Source organism: Scyliorhinus canicula, chromosome 14, assembly GCF_902713615.1.
Source record: "Scyliorhinus canicula chromosome 14, sScyCan1.1, whole genome shotgun sequence".
Classification (NCBI taxonomy): Eukaryota; Metazoa; Chordata; class Chondrichthyes; order Carcharhiniformes; family Scyliorhinidae; genus Scyliorhinus; species Scyliorhinus canicula.
In genome coordinates, this window is record NC_052159.1 from 160,764,300 (window position 1) to 160,784,911 (window position 20,612).

At 47.8% G+C, this 20,612-nt stretch overlaps 1 protein-coding gene across 11 annotated transcripts in view; it reads left to right on the forward strand.

Annotated features, from left to right (window-relative positions):
- atp11a (ATPase phospholipid transporting 11A) overlaps positions 1-20,612 on the forward strand; it is a 242,039-nt gene that overhangs the window by 190,633 nt on the left and 30,794 nt on the right. For 7 of the 11 annotated variants that reach the window (XR_005463256.1, XM_038818831.1, XM_038818829.1 and 4 more), the window contains 2 exons: positions 7,292-7,395; positions 10,455-10,620. Coding sequence is in view for 10 of the 11 variants with exons in the window: in XM_038818831.1 (XP_038674759.1) it covers positions 7,292-7,395; positions 10,455-10,620 (270 nt within the window). In the remaining variant the exon portion in view is untranslated. Of the gene's footprint in view, positions 1-7,291; positions 7,396-10,454; positions 10,621-14,598; positions 14,687-20,612 lie in introns of all 11 variants that reach the window. The other 4 variants (XM_038818834.1, XM_038818837.1, XM_038818836.1 and 1 more) reach the window with 1 other exon arrangement.

The window sequence follows — 20,612 nt, forward strand, 5'->3', positions numbered from 1 at the left end:
TCCTTCCCAGAAGTCCGCGGGTCGTACTTCCGGTTCCCGCCTTATATTATCTTTGCTCCCACTGGCACCCCGCCGCTCTCAATGTGTCCCCTCCCGCTCTTTTCAGTGTCCCGGCTGTCTTACCTCTCGCGCTGTTTTCAATGGCCTGGCTGTCTCTCCTCTCGCGCTCTTTTCAATGTCCTGGCTGTCTTACCTCTCGCGCTCTTTTCAATGTCCTGGCTGTCTCTCCTCTCGCGCTGTTTTCAATGTCCTGCTCCCTTCCCCTCCCTCCTCCCATCCCCTCCTTCCCCCTCCTCCCACCACCCCTCAACCTTATCCGCGTATCTAACCATGCATGCCCTATTGTGTATTGCCGGACCACACGGCGATCCACCTGTCCCTGCGGATGCAGACTGCCCCCAGGCCATGCCAGGGCGGCCACAAGCCAGGGATCCACCCGGGCAATCCGCCGGAGGCCCCCCCAGCCAGTGTTGGAGCGACCACATGCCATGAATCGACCCGGGCCATCAGGCATACACTGCCCCCATCCAGTGCCTGTGTGGCCATGACGTACGGACTCATCCAGCGACAGGAAGGGCAGCCATACCAACAGCCCCGAGTCCCAGTCGACTCGACACCGCAATATAGGGGACCCACACCGATGACACCGACACACAGGACACACAAACCCAGGACACCCAGACACTGGGTGGACGGACAGGGCACACCACCCCAGGGGACCCTGGACTTTGGGTCCGATGAGGACCTCCACGTTATGCCACTACAATCTCCTACACCCTCCACCATCGCAGCGACTGACCTCGGTTGGCCAATTTTATGATGAGGCATCTGGTACACTCAGTGGTGCGCACAACACAGCCGCCCCGGTACAGCAGGTGGAGAAAGGAGCAGCCGAGGGGCCGGACGGTCGGAGGTCAGCCCAACCCCAACAACCAGCTGCCGTCCAGACGAGTCCCGGGTTCCTGGAACATCCATTCCTACCCATAGACCCGATGCAGTCAGGGACCCTGGGACAAGTGGAGGGAGTGACAGCCGGCTTGCAGCACCTCCAGACGCAGGTGGAGGAGTCCACCCGCCTGCAGGAGCAGGGAGTGGTGCCGGTCATGTGTGCCACCCAGGCCGAAACAGTACGGGTGGCATCTGCGGTAGAGGCAATGGGTGCGACGGTGTGACATGGGGAGCAGTATGCAAGGCCTGGGGCTTTCTGTGCAGTTGGCATCCATGGCCCACGACATGGCTGCCCTCTCACAGGAAGCCATGAGCGAGAGCTAACTGCAGATCGCAGAGGTGCTCAACGCCATGGCCCGGTCCCTGCAGGCCATGGCCCAGTCTCTGCAGGCCATGGCCCGGTCCCTGCAGGCCATGGCCCGGTCCCTGCAGGCCATGGCCCGGTCCCTGCAGGCCATGGCCCGGTCCCTGCAGGCCATGGCCCTGTCCCTGCAGGCCATGGCCCAGTCTCTGCAGGCCATGGCCCAGTCTCTGCAGGCCATGGCCCAGTCTCTGCAGGCCATGGCCCAGTCTCTGCGGGCCATGGCCCAGTCTCTGCGGGCCATGGCCCAGTCTCTGCGGGCCATGGCCCAGTCTCTGCAGGCCATGGCCCAGTTTCTGCGGGCCATCGCTGTGAGCATCAGCACCATTAGCCAGGTGCTGTTCAGCATTGCCCAGACAGGGATGGCCACCTCGGAGTTCCATGGGTGCAAACTTGTTGAAATCAGGGCAGGCCTCCAGGACTGGCAGGACCAGGTGCCGGGGGTGTGTCGGGCGCTGGATCTGCTCGCACCCCCGTCCCATGGAGAGTCCCGGGGGCCATTGGGCACCCCGAGGGAGGAGGAGGTGCTTGGGCCCGTTCCAGGGCCACCTGCAGGGGAGGTCCCGGAACACCCCCCCCCCCCCCCCCCCCCCCCCCCCCCCGGTAGCACCCAGCCCCCAGGCAGATGACAGGTCTGTGCGCTGCAGTATCAGAGCCGCATGGAGGGACCACCCAGGTGAAGGGTGAACATTGTCTAACGATGTAGAGCTCGGAGATCATTGCAGAGCGGGTTGTCATCACCGTCCATGCCATGCAATAGACCCGCTTCCACTAGCGACTGTGTGCACCCTGTCCGTTGTGCCGCGGGTGGATGTGCAATGGAGGGGTGGTGTGCATGCGGGTGATGCGGTGGTGGGTGGGATGAGGGTGGTGGGTGGGATGAGGGTGGTGGGTGGGGTGAGGGTGGTGAGGTAGTGCCGTACTGTGCTGCCCGTGCAGATGCTCAGCGATTTATTTATTTATTATTTTGTGCCCCCCCCCCTCCCTCAGTCTGTGAACCGTGCGGCTATCAGCCCGTCCTGTGCCCGCTGGCCCAGCTGGTAACGGTGGGCAGCCTCCTGTCCCTGTCCAGCCCGTCTGTCCCGTACATTGCCACCTTCCTCCTCATCTGGTGAGGCATGCCCTCCGTCGTGTTCCTCCTCCTCTGCCTCCAGCACATCGCCCCTCTGCTGGGCTATATTGTGCAGGACGCAGCAGACCACAATGATGCGGTCGACCCTCTCCGACGGGTACTGGAGAGCCCCTCCAGAGCGGTCCAACCACCTGAAGCGCATCTTCAGCAGCCCAAAGCACCTCTCGACCATACCCCTGCTCGCAGGGTGGGCATCATTGCAGCGGGTCTCCGCGTTAGTCTGTGGCCTCTGTATAGGCGTCATCAGCCATGACCGCAATGGGTAACCCCTGTCGCCCAGCAACCAGCCCTGCAGCCGGCAAAGGGGGGTGGGGGGAGGGGGGGGGCGGCAGCCGGTGGTGGCCGCATGGCAACGTGAACCCCATCTATCGCCCCCTGTACCATGGGCATCCTGGCGACCATGGAAAACCTTGCTGTCCGGGCATCCTGGCTTGCCCGGTCCACAGGGAACTGGATGTAGCGGTCCACGATGTCGTACAGGGCGTCAGTCACTGCACAGATGCACCTGTGCACCGATGTCTGGGAGATGCTGGACAGGTCCCCACTTGGCGACTAGAACGATCCGTCGCGTAGAAGTTCGGGACCACCGTCACCTTGACGGCCACCGGGAGAGGGAGTCCATCCCCAGTCCCACACGATACCAGGTGTGCCATCAGGTGGCAGATATGAGCGACGGTTTCCAGCCTCATCCGGAGTCTCTTCTTACATGCCCTGTTCATGAGGTCCTGGTAGGACATGCGATGCCGGTACTGGGCGGCTGCCACCTTCTCCTCTGCGGAAGCCTCTGCCGCCTCCCTGACACGCCCCTGCTCCAGCTCCCGTAGGGCTACATACAGAGCAGCAGCCCCTGCCACCGAGGCCAACATCGCTGGGTGATGCCCAAACATAACGGTCTGCAGGGGAGAAGGTGCAGACTCCACACAGTCGCCCAAGGCCGTAAATGAACCCAGGTCCCTGGTGCTGTGAGGCAGCAGTGCTAACCACTGTGCCTGCGGCTACCTCAATATGCTGACGGGTTGGGGGAAGAATATGGCTGTGGTCATTAGTTTGGTGAAAATCTGATGGGCCTGGTTACAATTACAAACCCTTTCCAAGAGAACTGAACTGTACTCTTTCCACTCCCTCTCCAAGCCTTGACATCTTCCTTAAAACGTGCTCAGAATTGATCGCAATATTCTGGCTGAGCCATAATCAGTGTTTTACTGGTTTAGCATAAGTTCCTCTATCAAATTATAAAGCCAAGGATGCTCCATATGCTTACCATAAGACATAGGAGCTGAATTAGGCCACTCGGCCCATCGAGTATGCTCCACCATTCAATCATGGCTGATATTTTCTCATCCCCATTCTCCTGCCTTCTCCCCATAATCCCTGATCCCCCTTATTAATCAAGAACCTATCCATCTCTGTCTTAAAGACACTCAGTGAATTGGCCTCCACAGCCTTCTGCGGCAAAGAGTTTACAGATTAACCACCCTCTGGCTGAAGAAATTCCTCCTCGTCTGTGTTTTAAAGGATCGTCCCTTTAGTCTGAGATGGTGTCCTCTGGTTCTAGTTTTTCCTGCAAGTGGAAACATCCACTCCACGTCCACTCTGTCCAGGCCTCGCAGTATCTTGTGCGTTTCAATAAGATCCCCTCTCACCCTTCTAAACTCCGAGTACAGACCCAGAGTCCTCAAACGTTCCTTATACGACAAGTTCTTCATTCCAGGGATCATTCTTGTGAACCTCCTCTGGACCCTTTCCAAGGCCAGCGCATCCTTCCTTAGATATGGGGCCTAAAACTGCTCACAATACTCCAAATGGGGTTTGACCAGAGCCTTATACAGCCTCAGAAAACATCCCTGGTCTTGTATTCTAGCCCTCTTGACATGAATGCTAACATTGCATTTGCCTTCTTAACTGCCGACTGAACCTGCACATTAACCTTAAGAGAATCGTGAACAAAGACTCCCAAATCCCTTTGTGCTTCTGATTTCCGAACCATTTCCCCATTTAGAAAATAGTCTATGCCTAGATTCCTCCTTCCAAAGTGCATAACCTCATACTTTTCCACATTGTATTTCATTTGCCACTTCATTACCCACTCTCTTTGCTTGTCCAAGTCCTTCTGCATCCCCCTTGCTTCCTCAATACTACCTGTCCCTCCAAAGATCTTTGTATCATCTGCAAACTTAGCAACAGTGCCTTCAGGACCTTCTTCCAGATCATTAATGTATATTATAAAAAGTTGTGGCCCCAGCATAGACCCCTGAGGCGCACCACTAGTCACCGGCTGCTATGCTGAAAAAGACCCCTTTATCCCCACTCTTTGCCTTCTGCCAGTCAGCCAATCGTCTATTCATGCCATGATCTTACCCTGAACACCATGAGCTTTTAACTTATTTAACAGCCTCCTATGCACCTTGTAAAAGGCCATCTGGAAATCTAAATAAATCACGTCCACTGGTTCTCCTTTGTCTAACTTGCTTGTTACCGCCTCAAAGAATTCTAACAGATTTGTCAGACACTACCTCCCTTTGACAAAGCCGTGCTGTTTCAGTCCTATTTTACCATGCACTTCCAAGTATTTCGCAAACTCATCTTTAATAACAGACTCTGAAATCTTACCAATGACCAAAGTCAGGCTAACTGGCCTATAATTTCTTGCCTTCTGCCTCCCTCCCTTCTTAAACAGTGGTGTTGCATTCGCCACCTTCCAGTCCTCTGGGACCCTTCCTGCCTCCAGTGATTCCTGAAAGATCATCACTAATGCCTCCACAATTTCCTCAGCTATCTCTTTTAGGACCCTGGGGTGTAGTCCATCCGGTCCAGGTGACTTGAAAAATGAAATGAAAATGAAAACTGTTTATTGTCACAACTAGGCTTCAAATGAAGTTACTATGAAAAGCCCCTAGTCACCACATTCCAGCGCCTGTTCGGGGAGGCTGGGACGGGAATTGAACCGTGCTGCTGGCCTGCCTTGGTCTGCTTTAAAAGCCAGCTCTTTAGCCCTGTGCTAAACCAGCCCCTATCCATCTTCAGACATTTCAGTTTCCCCAGAACCTTCTCCTTAGTAATGGTCACTGCACTCACCTCTGCCCCCTGGTTCTCCTGGAGCTCTGGCATCCCACTGGTGTCTTCCACCGTGAAGACCAATGCAAAGTAACTATTTAGTTCGTCTACCATTTCTTTGTTTCCTATTATTACTTCTCGAGCCACATTTTCTAGTGGTCCAATGTCTATTTTTGCGCCTCTCTTACCTTTTATATGTTGAAAAAAATCTCTTCCTATCTTCCTTTATATTACTAGCTAGTTTGCACTCGTACTTCATCTTCTTCCCCTTATTGCTTTTTTAGTTGTCCTCTGCTCGCTTTTAAAGGCTTCCCAATCCTCTGGTTTCCCTCTAATCCTTGCCACTTTTTATGCTTTTTCTTTAGCCTTTATGCTGTCCTTGACATCTCTCGTCAGCCATGGATGCCTCATCCTCCTCTTCACATGTTTCCTCCTCCTTGGGATGAATTTCTGTTGTGCCTCCCCAATAACCCCCAAAAACCCCTGCCATTGCTGTTCCATTGTCTTCCCTGCTAGGGTCCTTCTCCAATCAACTCTGGCCAGCTCCTCCCTCATGTCTTTGTAGTTACCCTTATTTAATTGTAATACCGTTACATCTGATTGCAGCTTCTCCCCCTCAAACTGCAGGGTAAATTCTATCATATTGTGGTCACTGCTCCCTTAAGTACCCTAATCAAGTCTGCCTCATTACACATCACCAAATCCAGAATTGCCTGTTCCCTAGTCGGCTCTATCACAAGCTGCTGCAAAAAACCATCTCTTAGACATTCCACAAATTCCATTTCACGAGATCCACTACCAACCTGATTTTCCCAGTCCACCTGCATATTGAAGTCCCCCATGATTATTGTAATATAGCCTTTTTTACATGCCTTTTCTATCTCCTGATTTATTTTCTGCCCCACATCCTGACTACTGCTCGGGGGCCTGCACCTAACTCCCATCAGGGTCTTTTTACCTTTGCGATTCCTCAACTCTACCCACAGAGATTCTATGACTTCTGACCCTATATATCGCTCCTTGCTATCGATTCAACTTCATTCCTTACTAACAATGCAAACCCGCCCCCTTTGCCCATCTGCCTGTCCTTTCGATAGGACATATATCCTTGGATATTTAGATCCCAACCCTGATCCCCTTGCAGCCACATCTCTGTGATGCCCACAACATTGTACCGGCCAATTTCAATGTTCTCGATGTGCCCTGCTATCTACAAATATCTGTGTACAAACATCCCTAAGTCCTTTGGTTCCTGCACTCTGTTCCAAATGGTATAATTTATGTGTTCCTGGAGTATTTTACTGTCTTTACTGTTTAGTACATATCTGAGTTTTCTAACATCTGCAAGATTTGAAAGATTTGTTGTATATGCTGATATTCATTCCTTTCTCTCCCACTCCTGTTGTTGCAGCATAGTCTAAAATATGACAGGAGATCTATTTCTTAAAATTAATTTTGAAATTACCACAATCATTCTCTGAGTGAATTTGTTTGGACTGTAGTTGTTTAATGTGTAAACGGTCACAGATTTCCTGTCATGTTTTGTGTTCCAACAGATTTCTACTTCAGTCAACTACTGAGTAACGATGAGAAATGAAAACACCAATAAAATTCAGTATTACCTCTGCTTAATTAATTCAATGTTTTGTTGATGATTCCCAAGGGAATATAGACTGAATATGGGCATCTGCTGCTCTTGCTTTACCCCTTCCCTGTCGTGTGTTTCAGCCTGTCATTGTTCAGAGATTACCTTGGTAGTTGGCTGGTTACAAATGGACGATTTCCTGTTTTCACAGCTTGCCCTGGACACTCACCATTGGACATGGATAAATCACTTTGTGATATGGGGCTCGCTACTGTTTTACATCATCTTTTCTCTTCTCTGGGGAGGCATCATCTGGTAAGTGTGGCTGGAACTTTCTGGCCCTTCCTGCCAACAGGATCTGCCAGTCCTGCCAAGGTCGAACCCCTCCACCTGGCAGCAGGGCTGGCGAAACATCCAAACATGCTCCAGACTCAGCGGGAGTGGAAGATCCCACCATTGGCCAATGTGGAGCCGACTCCGCCACTGGGAGGCTGGAAATGTCCAGCCTGTATATAAAATACAGACTGAATGCAAAACAAAACACTTGGATATTGTTTCCCCTTAATGCAAGAAGGACGGAGAATAGGCTCAGTTTAGTATTTGTTTCACAAAGCCCTGCACAAATAAATATCGGAAACACTTAATTGATAGCGCTGGGCAGCATTTCATAAACATCTAGGAGTTCAGATGGAATGTCATAGACCTGAAGCATTTATTCTGGTTCTGTCTCCACAGATCCTGCCAGATGTGCAGAGTATTTCTGGCATTTTCTGTTTTTATTCAGATTTGCAGCATCTGCAGTATTTTGCATTTGTGTTCATGGTATTATGGTTAATTGGTAGGAAAATGGGTGGGAAGGCAAGTGGTGAGGATGACACAAAGAGGCTACAGAGGGATCTAGACCGGTTTGGTGAATGGGCTAAAACTTGGCAGATGGAATATAATGTAGGAAAATGTGACGTTATGCACTTTGGTAGGAAGAATAAAGGAGCTGAATATTATTTAAATGGAGAAAGACTGCAGAAAGCTGCAGCTCAGAGGGATCTGGGGGTTCTCATGCACAAATCACAAAAAGCTAATATGCAAGTTAAGACCATAAGACATTGGAGCAGAATTAGGCCATTCGGCCCTATTTCCAAACAATTAACGGGAGCCACCCCATGTCCAAGGCCTTCCATGGTTCATCGGTCTCCCCAGAAAATGGTCACGTTGGCGCCGATTAGTACTCCTTTTTATAAGCGTGAACTTGGCCGAAGGGCTTCTACGGGGAACTGAGGAGGTGAGTAGCATCTATGCTTACAGGCAAAGAGCCCGGAGGCGCTGGGCCTGTCGCCCCCGTGCTCGGCAGAGGCAGGTGGGGGTCATGATAACCCGCAGAGAGATCAGCGCCGGTGCTGCTCAATCTATAACCTGGTTTGACCCCTGCCTGTCTGCTGAATCTCATCACACCCATCACCTGCATACGGTGTGCTCAGGAAGGGTGGGGGGTGGTGATGCCTGGAGAGATGGGCCAAGGGTTCGGAGGTTGGCCCGTATTACGGAGGAAAGTGCTGTTTAAGTGCTGTTCCACCTTGTTAGCGGGGGGGGGGGGGCTGGCAAGCCTGGTCCTGGCAAATCAGTTGCGGCATGAAGCCCGTGGGGCTTCGTTAAGTGGACTAATTAACATTGAAAAGCGTTGCTGGTCTCGCCGGGCAGAGCGCTGGGAAGCTTGCGGCATTCCTGCTCACTACCACACTTCGAAATCTTTCCAGAGAGTCGCACCGTTTGTCTAATTTTGAGAAAATTTCACCTAATGTTCTCTTCCTATTACTTTCTCTTATTTAATTACTTTACATAGAACATACAGTGCAGAAGGAGGCCATTCGGTCCATTGAGTCTGCACCGACCCACTAAAGCCCTCACTTCCACCCTATCCCCGTAACCCAATAATCCCTCCTAACCTTTTTGGCCTCGAAGGACAATTTATCATGGCCAATCCACTTAACCTGCACATCTTTGGACTGTGTGAGGAAACCGGAGCACCCGAAGGAAACCAACGCAGACACGGGGAGAACGCACAGACAGTGGTCCAGCAGGGAATCGAACCTGGGACCCTGGTGCTGTGAAGCCACAGTGCTAGTCACTTGTGCGACCGTGCTGCCCTAATTATTACTCTTTTTAGTACTCAAAGTTACTTTTTCATTAAAAATTGGCAAAATGTGAAGACGTTTTATCTTTGACAAAAATGAGCCAAGTAAAATCTTCATGAAGCCCCTCAGCAGAACGATACAGCTGGAAACAGATCCCTCAGCTGGTGGGAAGCAGATCAGCGGGCCTTAACAACGTGTACTGCATCATCCTAAAACTGGGCACATTTATGTCACATCTTTCATGAGCCAAAATGCTTTACAGCTAATGAAATAATTTTTGAAGTGCAATCACTTGTAACATGGGGAATTTGTGCACAGCAAAATATCACATCAGCAATGTGATTAAAACCAGATAGTCTGTTTTGTGGTAAGGGTGGGTGAGAGATAAATATTGGCCAGGACACCAGGGAGAATTCTGCTCATCAAATGATGCTATTAAATATTTAGGTCCATCTGAGATCATTCTAAAACTAGAAAATCTTAAAAATAAAAACTGAAATTGTTGGAATTACTCAGCAGGTTTGACAGCATCTGTGTAGAGTTCAAGCCATGACCTTCTTCATAACACCGCTATCTTTTCTCCCAAAATCAAGTGGTGTCCCCAATTTTTAATCCATTAATTCAAAAAAATGTGATCTATATAAATATTTTTTTACAAAAAGTAAATAAAAATTGATGGTCTTCTGCACCCATTTCAATCTGGATTTGAACAGTAATAATGTGCATGGTGCAAACCTATGAATATGGAGCAACCCGCCCCGGGGGCTAGGAGCGGCGTTTCGTGAAACTCGGCCGATGGGCCTTGACGCTGGCGTCAAGGCGGCTCGCCGATAATGTCGTGGCCGACGGCGGCTTAGTGACGTCAGCCGTGCATGCGCAGGTTGGCCGGCTCCAACCCGCACATGCGCGGTTGCCGTCTTCCCCTCCGCTGCCCCGCAAGACGTGGCGGCTTGATCTTGCAGGGCGGCGGAGGGGAAAGAGTGCGTCTCTTAGAGATGCCGGCCCAACGATCGGTGGGCACCAATTGCGGTCCAGTCCCCTCCCGAGCACGGCCGTGGTGCTCGATCCCCTCTCCGCCCCCCACAGGCCCCAAACTTACCTTTCGCGCTATGTTCACGCCGGCAGCGACCTGGTGTGGTTGCCGCCGGCGTGAACAGGTCGGGAACGGCAGGCCGCTTGGCCCATCCGGGCCGGACAATCAGACTTTTCTGTCCTTTTCCTTGATGATGTTTGTTTTCTTCTCAGGCCTTTCCTGAATTACCAGAGAATGTACTACGTCTTCATGCAGATGCTTTCGACAGGGCCGGCCTGGTTAGGAATTATCCTGCTAATAACAGTCAGCCTCCTTCCAGATGTTGTTAAAAAAGTGATATGCAGGCATCTTTGGCCAACAACAGTGGAGAAACTTCAGGTACCAGTAATGATGGGTGTGCGGTGTCAACAATTATCAGTAAATATGGTGTATCTGAGTTTACAGTACATTGCAACTGGCTATGATCATTCAGGTAAAAGACGAAAATAGATTGTGGAGGGAAAGTTTCCCATGTCTCTCTAAATTCACAGCTGTTTGGTACACAATTTAATTAATTGCAAAGTCTAAAAAATGTGGGCACAATTGAATTGTATATAACTTTTAATAATGCAACAGTCAGAGAGCACAAACATCTGTTTATTCTGTGATTGGCAGATAGCTGCAGCTCAGACAGTTTAATTGTGAATTTCCTGAGGGCCTGGGGTGTAGTTTGGGCTGTGTGGGCTGGGAGACGGAAAGGAACACAGCAATGCCAGGCCTAAGCTACAAAGATCACATCCAAAGAGCTTCCTCTGAGGGAAGTGACGGGTGGGCAGTCGTTTCACTTGCCATTAGAATTCTCTGTGAAGGAGCCAGGCTAGTGAGCTGGGCTCCGCTGCTGCTGCTGTCACAGATGATTGGACACCAGTATTACACTGCTGTTCAGTTGTGTGAAACAGAATAAGTGAGACCGAGAGAATGTCCCAAACTGGGGTCAGGAACTGGAAGTTACACACCCTTCCAAAGAAACCAATTCCATATTGAAACAGCTGTTTAAACCTGCTGCTACCTGTTTAACCCTCAAGTAACTAGCAAGTAGCTCATTTTGCTCCCCTGCCTCTTCCAACCGATGCACAATACTGGCACGAAGCTCATCTGTATTTTTATTTCCTGACCCCAGAAAGTCTCAACAGGGTCACGTTCACAATTCACAACAGGCTCAGAGTTCCAACAGGAACCGATTCCTATTCTGCCATAGTCCTTTTGGAAAAGTGGAATGGCTGTTTTTTGTCCTCATTACTTATGAATTAAAGAACTGGATAAGATCCCGAGGGATTTTGAAGCAATTTTGCTCTGGTTACAACCTTTACAGATGGGTTCAAGTGCAGCGTTGAATTTAAAATTCTGTGGTTGAACCCATTTTTCATTATGTATATTTTAATCCTCAACTTTACCAATTAAGGAAACCCATGCTCCTCATTCGTAAAACAAAATCAGACCAACCTCAAATTGGCTCCAATGTAGTGCTACCCTTTTGTCCAATTCTTCCATTTTACTTCTGCTAGACTGCTTCTACTGCTGATAGTGCTCAATGATTTCTGCTTTGCCACTATCTGCTCAACTGTTGTGGCCTTTAACTGTCCTAGTTGCATTGCCTTTCTGATCTTCCTCGTCACCCTTTATGTATTCAACAACTTCATTGTCTCTACAGGTCACCTGGATTACTCTGCAACCTTCTTCAGCTCCTTGGTATCTGGTCCTCCAGCCTCCTGGTTTTCATTCCTCCTCTTCCTCTGTTCATGTCCATTTTAAACATCTGTTATCACTTTGCAGCTTTGATTAACCTGGATTTACCTGCACTTGATTTAATACCACTGTTTATTGGTTGACTTTCTGCTGCTTTTTTGGATCTCTGAACATGGTCCAGGATGAAGATTCCTTCTTTTGGCACTGAATCAGCCCCCCACAAAGCCACAAACATTATGTGTGACTGTTTTATGGCATCCCTCCATTTGGGTGATTACATGGTTTTGGACACGATCAAGCAATCTCTCCAGTACCACTCCATTGTTCAGTTCCAAGGGACTACCATCACACAGTTATCATCCTTACGTTCTGCTCAATAGAGCCTCTTCCACCTCCACAGTATCACTTCAGGAGATCCCAACGATCTGTTCTTGGTCCTCCTCCTCCTCTTCCTTATATTTTCATTTGTTCATAGAATGTATCATCACTGGCAAAACCAGCATTTGTTGCCTATCCCTAATTGCAATTGACAGGGTGATGGTGAACCACCTTCCTGCACTTGTGTGGTGTAGATATATCCACAGTGCTGTTAGCTAGGGAATTCCAGAATTTTGACTCCGCCTGGCAATTGGGTAGTATCTTATCACACACTTGACTTGTGACGTGTAGATGATGGAAAGGTTATAGGAGTCAATAGATGAGATACTCATCACAGAATACCCAGCCTCTGACCTGCTCTTATATCCGCAGCATTTATGGGGTGGTCCAATTAAGTTCTTGGTCAATGGTATCTCCCCAGGATGTTGTTGGTGGGGGTTCAACAATGGTAGGGCCATTGAATGTCAAGAAGAGGTCATTAGACTCTCTAGTTGGAGATGGTGCTTCTTTTGGACTATCTTTCTTGCCACTTGGTTCAAAGGATCTTGCAAAGCCAATTCCCAAGCCAATTTGCCCAGCATCAATGCTTTCAAAATCAGTTGCTTCGATGGGGCACATTATTCTAATGCCTGACACCGAGATTTCCAAAGCAACTGCTCTATTCAGAACTCAATCATGGAAAGGGAGTCTGAGGAAGACTGCAGAGTCAAGCATTACTGAAGTGATCAAACATTCCTGCTGACTAATGGGAGACCCTTGAATGTGACTGACCAAAATGGAGAACTCTCATTTGGGAAGGCATTGAACACATTGTAAAACATAATTCGGAATATGCAGAAGCAGAGTTGAGGCACAAACCTTCAATCAACCCATCTAGCCAACCCTTCAAGCATCAGCTGTCCAGCTTGTGGCAGAGCTTGCAGATCATGCATTGGACGTATTAACCATCTCTGAAGCCATCAAACATGAGTGGGACCAAGTCATCCTTAATTCTGAGGACAAAAAGGAGCTGGAGATGGTCATTACTTGGCACAATATGATACAAATGTTACTTGCAACTTAACAGCCTAACCTGAACATTGTCCAAGTCTTGCTATATGTAGACACGAGCAGTTTCATTATGTGAGGAATTGTGACTTGAATCATCAATGATCGTTGCAATTTCTGGCCTTGTGATGGGAAGAAGGTCATTCATGAAACAGCTAAAGACGATTGATCCTTGGACAGTCCCGAGATCTGGATTGAGATCATTGGCCTCCAAAATCACAACTTAGCCTTTTTGCCAGGTATATCTTTAACCAATGGAGAGATTTCCATGACTCCCATTGATTTCAGGTGTTTGGAAAACTATTGTGTATGCTGATAACGTATAAGGAGCATGGCCTGGAGCTTGGGGTTCTGAACAGCAGAGTTCAGTTTGCTTTGTCAAAGCTTGAAGAATGCACATTTCAGCATCTTGAGGCAAGTTTTGGCCAAACGCAGGTACATTTTGGCCGTGCAATGGGCACATTTCACCCATGAATCAACCGGTGTCACGTGTATAGACACCATTTCAGTCATGCATAAGCAAATTTTGAAGTCCACATTTTGGCAAATATGCCAGCCATGTTTCCGTGAACAGAAATCGATTTTAGCCTTATACAGACGTGTTTTAGCTGTGCAATAGGCACCTTTCAGGCACTCTTTCCAACAGTGAAATATGTACACTTCAACTGCATACTGACATGTCTCAGTCATGATAAGCTCATTTCACTCTTTTCATTTCATGGTGTACAGGTACTTTTTATTTGATCCTGGAAGCTCCAGTTATGTGCAGTCAAACGTTTGCACTGTGCTTCATAACACAGTGGTGGACATTTAGTCCTGTGGCATCCGACTCATGGGGAATGAAATGTGATGTTTCCAAAGATCCGTTTCTTTGAACGTGCATTTAACCTAAATTCATTTTTAAAAAGAAATTAAAGTTGCACTTTCATCTTGGGAATGTTCGCAGTTTTTCCAAATTTGTGTCCAGATTTCTGTATATGTTGTTCAAAATCTCTATGTATGTTGCTCATGGCTTTCTGCATGTATTGCGCACAAATGTCCGTGTATGTTGTACACAGCTTTCTCTGTTGTTGCCTTTAACCAGATTTATCCCTTCTGTTTCTCTCTCCTTCTGCCCTTCCTTCTTCTGTTCCTGACCAATCATCCTGCATTGTTTGTAAATGAATATTGGGCTCCCATGTCCCACATTCACCTGGAAAAACACAGGCAAAGCGAAAGTACCTTTCTGCTGAACAGTCTACCATCTTTATGCTTTCCCAGACATCCAGTAGTCTAAGTTTCTAAAGGAAAAAAGGTGAATCTTCTTCCCTCTATCTTTAAGATGCATGAGAGATGACTTTTCGGCTTCACTGTGGTAATTAATATCAGCGCATGTTTAAAAGGATAACAAAATATCCCTTCAAAGCAGAATCTCCTGAAATTAAATTGGCTGGGCCAAGGCTTCCAACTCTATACCAGACTGTGCAAATTTAACCAAATGAGTAACCGTTGATCTGTTCTTGCATTGTGAATGGGAAGTGATTATCAGCTAATCTGTCGTCTGAAGTTTGACAGTTTCTGGAACTGACGTAGAAGCAGCTGCACCTTCATATTCTCACTTGAGTGAAGGGAAGTTTCTGGGAAGTAACTGCAGGCAAAGAACCACAAATGGTGCAGAGTGAGTAGGTCTCACAAGCGAGAAAAAATATTCAGAAAATGGTTGCACACTCATTTAATGAAAAGTGAATTCAGTAATGAAGATGGTACTGCAATGTGATTCCTCTGAATTCCTTAATGGTTGAGTCTTTTTAAAGCCATTTATTCTCAAACTATCAGTTACACATTTATTGCCATTCTTATTGCCCTAAGGAGGTGGCAGGCGTTTTCCTCGAATCACTGCAATCTTTGTGCTAATGGCAGACCAACATCAGAATCGGGTAGGGCATTCTAGGATATTATCTGGATAGTAAGAGTTTCTACAAGTTTTTAAAAAAGGATGAGAGTAAGTAAAGTGAGTGGTGGTTCTCTAGTCCACTGTAGGGTAACAAATGGGAGTTAAAAGTAGATATTAAGGAAATGGAAGTTGAAATTAACAAATATTTTGCATCTATCTTCACTATAAGATACAAAAACATTACCATACTAGCTGTAAATCAGGAGGTGGAATGGAGAGAGGAATTTGGGGAATAACAATCACAAGGGAAGCATTACGGAACAAACTAATGAAACTGTGGCTGACAAGTCTCCGGGTCCTGATGAGCTTCATTGTAGGACATTAAAAGAGGTGGCTTGACTTCTCTCGTGGGGGTAGGTATAGAATTGATCATTAAGGAGGTTATAGCTCTACACTTAGAAAAGCTCAAGGTAATCAATGAGAGTCAGCATAGTTTTGTCAAAGGGAAATCATATTTATTGGATTTCTTTGATGAAGTGACATGTGCTGTGGATAAAGGGGAGCCTGTAGATGTACTGCAGTTGGATTTTGAAAAGGCATTTGATAATATGCCACATCAAAGGTTATTGCGGAAAATAAAAGCTCATGGCGTAGTGGGTAACATGTTAGCACGGATACAAGATTGGTTGACTGGTAGAAAACAGAGAGTATGCATAAATGGATCATTTTCTGATTGGTAGGATGTGACAAGTGGAGTCCTGCAATGGTTTGTGCTGGGGCCTCAACTTTTTACAATTTATATTAATAACTTAGATGAGGGGAGAGAAGGGGTGGCATATAAATTTGCAGATGTCACAAAGATAGGTAGGAAAGCATGTTATGAAGAGGACATGAGGAGGGTGTAGATGGATATAGATAGGTTGAGTGAATTGTCAAAAATCTGACGAATGGAGTAGAATGTGAGCAAATGTATATTGTCCATTTTGGCAGGAAGAATATAAAAGAAACGTATTGTCTAAATGGTAAGAGATTACAGAACTCTGAAATTCAGAGCAATCTGGGTGTCTTAGTGCATGAATCACCAAAAGGCTGGTATAAAGGTAAAGCAAGTAATCAGGAAAGCTAATAAAATGTTATCATTTATTGTGAGGGGAATTTATTACAAAATTAGGCAAGTTGAGCAGGACTTGGGTGAGATTACATCTAGAGTATTGTGCACAGTACTGTTCTCCTTTTCTAAAATACTGTAGGAAAATGTGAAGTTTGAACTTTGGTAGGAAGAATAAAGAAACTGAATATTATTTAAATGGAGAAAGACTGCAGCACAGATGAATTTGGGGGTCCTTCAGAATAAATCACAAAAAGCTAGCGTGCAAGTTCAGCAGGTTATTGGGCAAACAAATGGAATGTTGGCCTTTATTTCAAAGGGAATGGGGAATACAAATAGGGAAGTCTTGCTAAAACTGTACAAGGTACTAATTAGATCACACCTGGAATACTGTGAACAGTTTTGGTCTACTTATCTGAGGAAAAATATATTGGCGTTGGAGGAAGTCCAGAGAAGGTTCACTGGGTTGATCCCGGGTATGGAGGGATTTTCTTTTGAGGAGACATTGAGGAGGTTGGAGTTCAGGGGAATGAGGGGTGACCTTATTGAGACATATTGGATTCTTAGGGGGCTTGACAGGTAGATGCTGAGAGGATGTTTCCTCTTGTGAGAGTCTAGGACCAGAGGGAACAATTTCAGAGTAAAGGGTCACCCATTTAAAACAGAGATCAGGAGGAATTTCTTCTCTCAGAGGGTAGTAAATGTGGAATTCCTTACCGCAGAGAGCTGTAAAGACTGGGTCATTAAGTATGTTCAAGGCTGAGATAGACTGATTTTTAATCAGTAAGGGAATCGAGGGTTATGGGGATACGGTGGGAAAGTGGAGTTGAGGATTATATCAGATCAGTCATGATATCACTGAATGGTAGAGCAGATTTGATGAGCCACATGGCCTAATTCTGGCATATGTTTTATGGCTTATGGTCTAAGAAAAGATGTAAATGCGTTAGAAACAGTTCCGAGAAGGTTTACTCAACTAATTCCACAAATGAGTGGCTTGTCTTATGAGGAAAGGTTGGAGAGGTTGGGTTTGTATCAATTGGAGTTTAGAAGAGTAAGACGCAACTTGATCTAAACTTTGAAGATCCTGAGAGGTATTCTCTGAGAGATATACCGGGCAGCACGGTAGCATGGTGGTTAGCATAAATGCTTCACAGCTCCAGGGTCCCAGGTTCAATTCCCGGCTGGGTCACTGTCTGTGTGGAGTCTGCACGTCCTCCCCGTGTGTGCGTGGGTTTACTCCGGGTGCTCCGGTTTCCTCCCACAGTCCAAAGATGTGCGGGTTAGGTGGATTGGCCATGATAAATTGCCCGTAGTGTCCTAAAAGTAAGGTTAAGGGGGGGTTGTTGGGTTACGGGTATAGGGTGGATACGTGGGTTTGAGTAGGGTGATCATTGCTCGGCACAACACCAAGGGCCGAAGGGCCTGTTCTGTGCTGCACTGTTCTATGTATTGACAGGGTGGATGTGGAAAGGATGCTTCCTCTTGTCAGAGAATCTAAAAGTAGGGTTGCTGATTAAAAATGAGGGGCTGCTCATTTAAAACGGAGTTGAGAAGAATTTTTTCTCTCAGAGGATTGAGAGTCTCTGGAACTCTCTTCCTCAGAATCCAGTGGAAGCAGAGTCTTTGAATATTTTTTAAAAATATTTTATTGAAGCATGTGTAATTTTCACAATTTAACATATTGACATTTCTAAAACAACCGTGTGGGTCGATGCACAAAATCCCCCTAAAATAATAACAAACAATAAACCATGTATCCCACTTCTCCCGCCCTATCCCCAATTACCCGTACACTAATTCCCTGTCCTTATTAACATTACCATGCCTCCTGTTTCCCCCCCCCCCCCCCCCCCCCCCTTTTTCCCTTTTCCCCCCTGACTGCTGACGTTCAGTTTTTGTTAAAGAAATCGATGAACGGCTGCCAACTCCGGGAGAATCCCTGTATTGATCCTCTTAAAGCAAACTTGATTTTCTCCAGACTGAGAAACTCTACCATATCGCTGACCCACACTCCTGATTCCGGGGGCTCCGAGTCCCTCCATCTCAGCAAGATCCGTCTCCAGGAGGCTACTAGGGAGGAGAAGGCCAGGATATCGGCCTCCCTCCCCCACTTTGCCCCCAGATCTTCCGACACCCCAAATATTGCTAATTCTGGACTTGGAGTTACCTTACCATCCAGGACTTCTGACATAACATCCGCAAATCCCGGCCAGAATTCCCTCCATTTCCGACATGCCCAAAACATATGAACATGGTAATCCGGGCTACCCCCACACCGCCCACATCTGTCCTCCACCTCCTCGAAGAACCTACTCATCCGGGCTACCGTTATGTGGGCCCTGTGGACTACCTTGAACTGAATCAAGCTGAGTCCAGCACAGGACGAGGATGCATTTACCCTTTTCACAGCTTTTTCCCACAGTTCAGTTTCCAGCTTCCCTCCCAACTCCTCTTCTCACTTCCACCTCTCTGATTGGGGCCCCTTCTCACTCTAATAATTCCCTGTATATGTCCAAAACCTTCCCACCTCCAACCCATGTTTTTGACAGCACTTTATCCTGTAGTCCCCTCAGGGTGATGCGAGGAAAGGTTGGGACCTGTCTCCGTACAAAGTCCCGCACTTGAAGATACCGAAACCCGTTCCCTCCCGGCAAGTCAAACTCCTCCTCTAATGTCTCCAAGGTCGGGAAGCCCTCCTGGATGAATAGATCCCCAAATCTCTCAATCCCTGCCCGCTGCCATACCTTAAAGCCCCCATCCAGCCCCCCCCCCCGGGTCAAACCGATGATTGTCACAGATCGGTGACCACACTGACGCCCCCTCCAGTCTCAGATGCTGCCTCCATTGCCCCCACACCCTCAGGGCTGCCACCACCACAGGACATGTGGAGTACCGAGCCAGCGAGAACGGCAGGGGCACCATCAGTAATGCCTCCAGACTCGTACCTTTGCAGGATGCTGCCTCCATCCGCTCCCAGACCGACCCCTCCCCCACTACCCACTTCCTGACCATCGATATGTTGGCCACCAATAGTTAATAAAACTCGGGAGAGCCAATCCATCTTCCCTCGGGCCCATTTCAGGAGTGCCCTCTTTACTCTCGGGGGTTTTACCCGCCCATATAAACCTCAATATTGTCACATTAATACTTCTGAAAAAAACCTTTGGGACAAAAATCGTGAGACACTGAAAAACGAAAAGCAGTCTCGGAAGGACCATCATCTTCACCGTCTGAACCCTCCCTGCCAGCGTCAGTGGGAGCATGTCCCATCTACAAAAATCCCTTCCCATTTGATCCACTGCTTTGCCCAAATTTAACTTGCGAAGCTGCCCTCAATCCTTGGCCACTTGAATCCCCAGATACCTAAAACCCTTCCCAACCACTTTAAAAGGCAGCTCCTTCAGCCTCCTTTCCTGCCCCCGTGCTTGATCACGAACATCTCACTTTTTCCCATGTTTAACTTATGGCCTGAAAATAGCCCAAATTCTCCTAATACCTCCATGATTTCGGTCACCCCCCCCCCCACACACACACACACACACACACACACACACACACACACAAACACAAACAACCGGGTCCATGATATAAAGCAACTGATCATCCACATAGAGAGAGACCCTGTGCTCCACCCTCCCTCTCACTATACCCCTCCAGGTATTCGCTGCTCTCAGAGCCATTGCTAAGGGTTCTATGGACATGGCAAACAGTAATGGAGAGAGCGGGCATCCCTGCCTTGTCCCCCGACAAAGACTAAAGTATTCTGACTGAACTCGGTTAGTTCTTACATTTGCCACCAGGGCCTGACACAGTAGCCGGACCCATTCCACAAATCCATGCCCAAAATCAAACCTGCCTAAAATATCCCATAGATACTCCCACTCCACTCAGTCGAAAGCCTTCTCCGCGTCCATGGCAACTACCACCTCAGCCTCGCGCCCCTCCGCTGGCATCATAATTACATTAAGACGCCGTCTAATGTTGGATGTCAGGTGCCTGCCCTTTACAAATCCCATCTGATCCTCCCCAATTATCTCCGGGACGCAATCCTCGATTCGAGTGGCCAGGATCTTTGCCAATAATTTGGTATCTACATTCAAGAGGGAGAGTGGCCTGTACGATCCACAGCTCTCCGGATCCTTGTCCCGTTTCAGGATGAGAGAATAACGTGATAACTGTGATAACATTGGGGGGAATACTCACAGCTCCTTGGACTCGTTGAAAGCCTTAACCAGG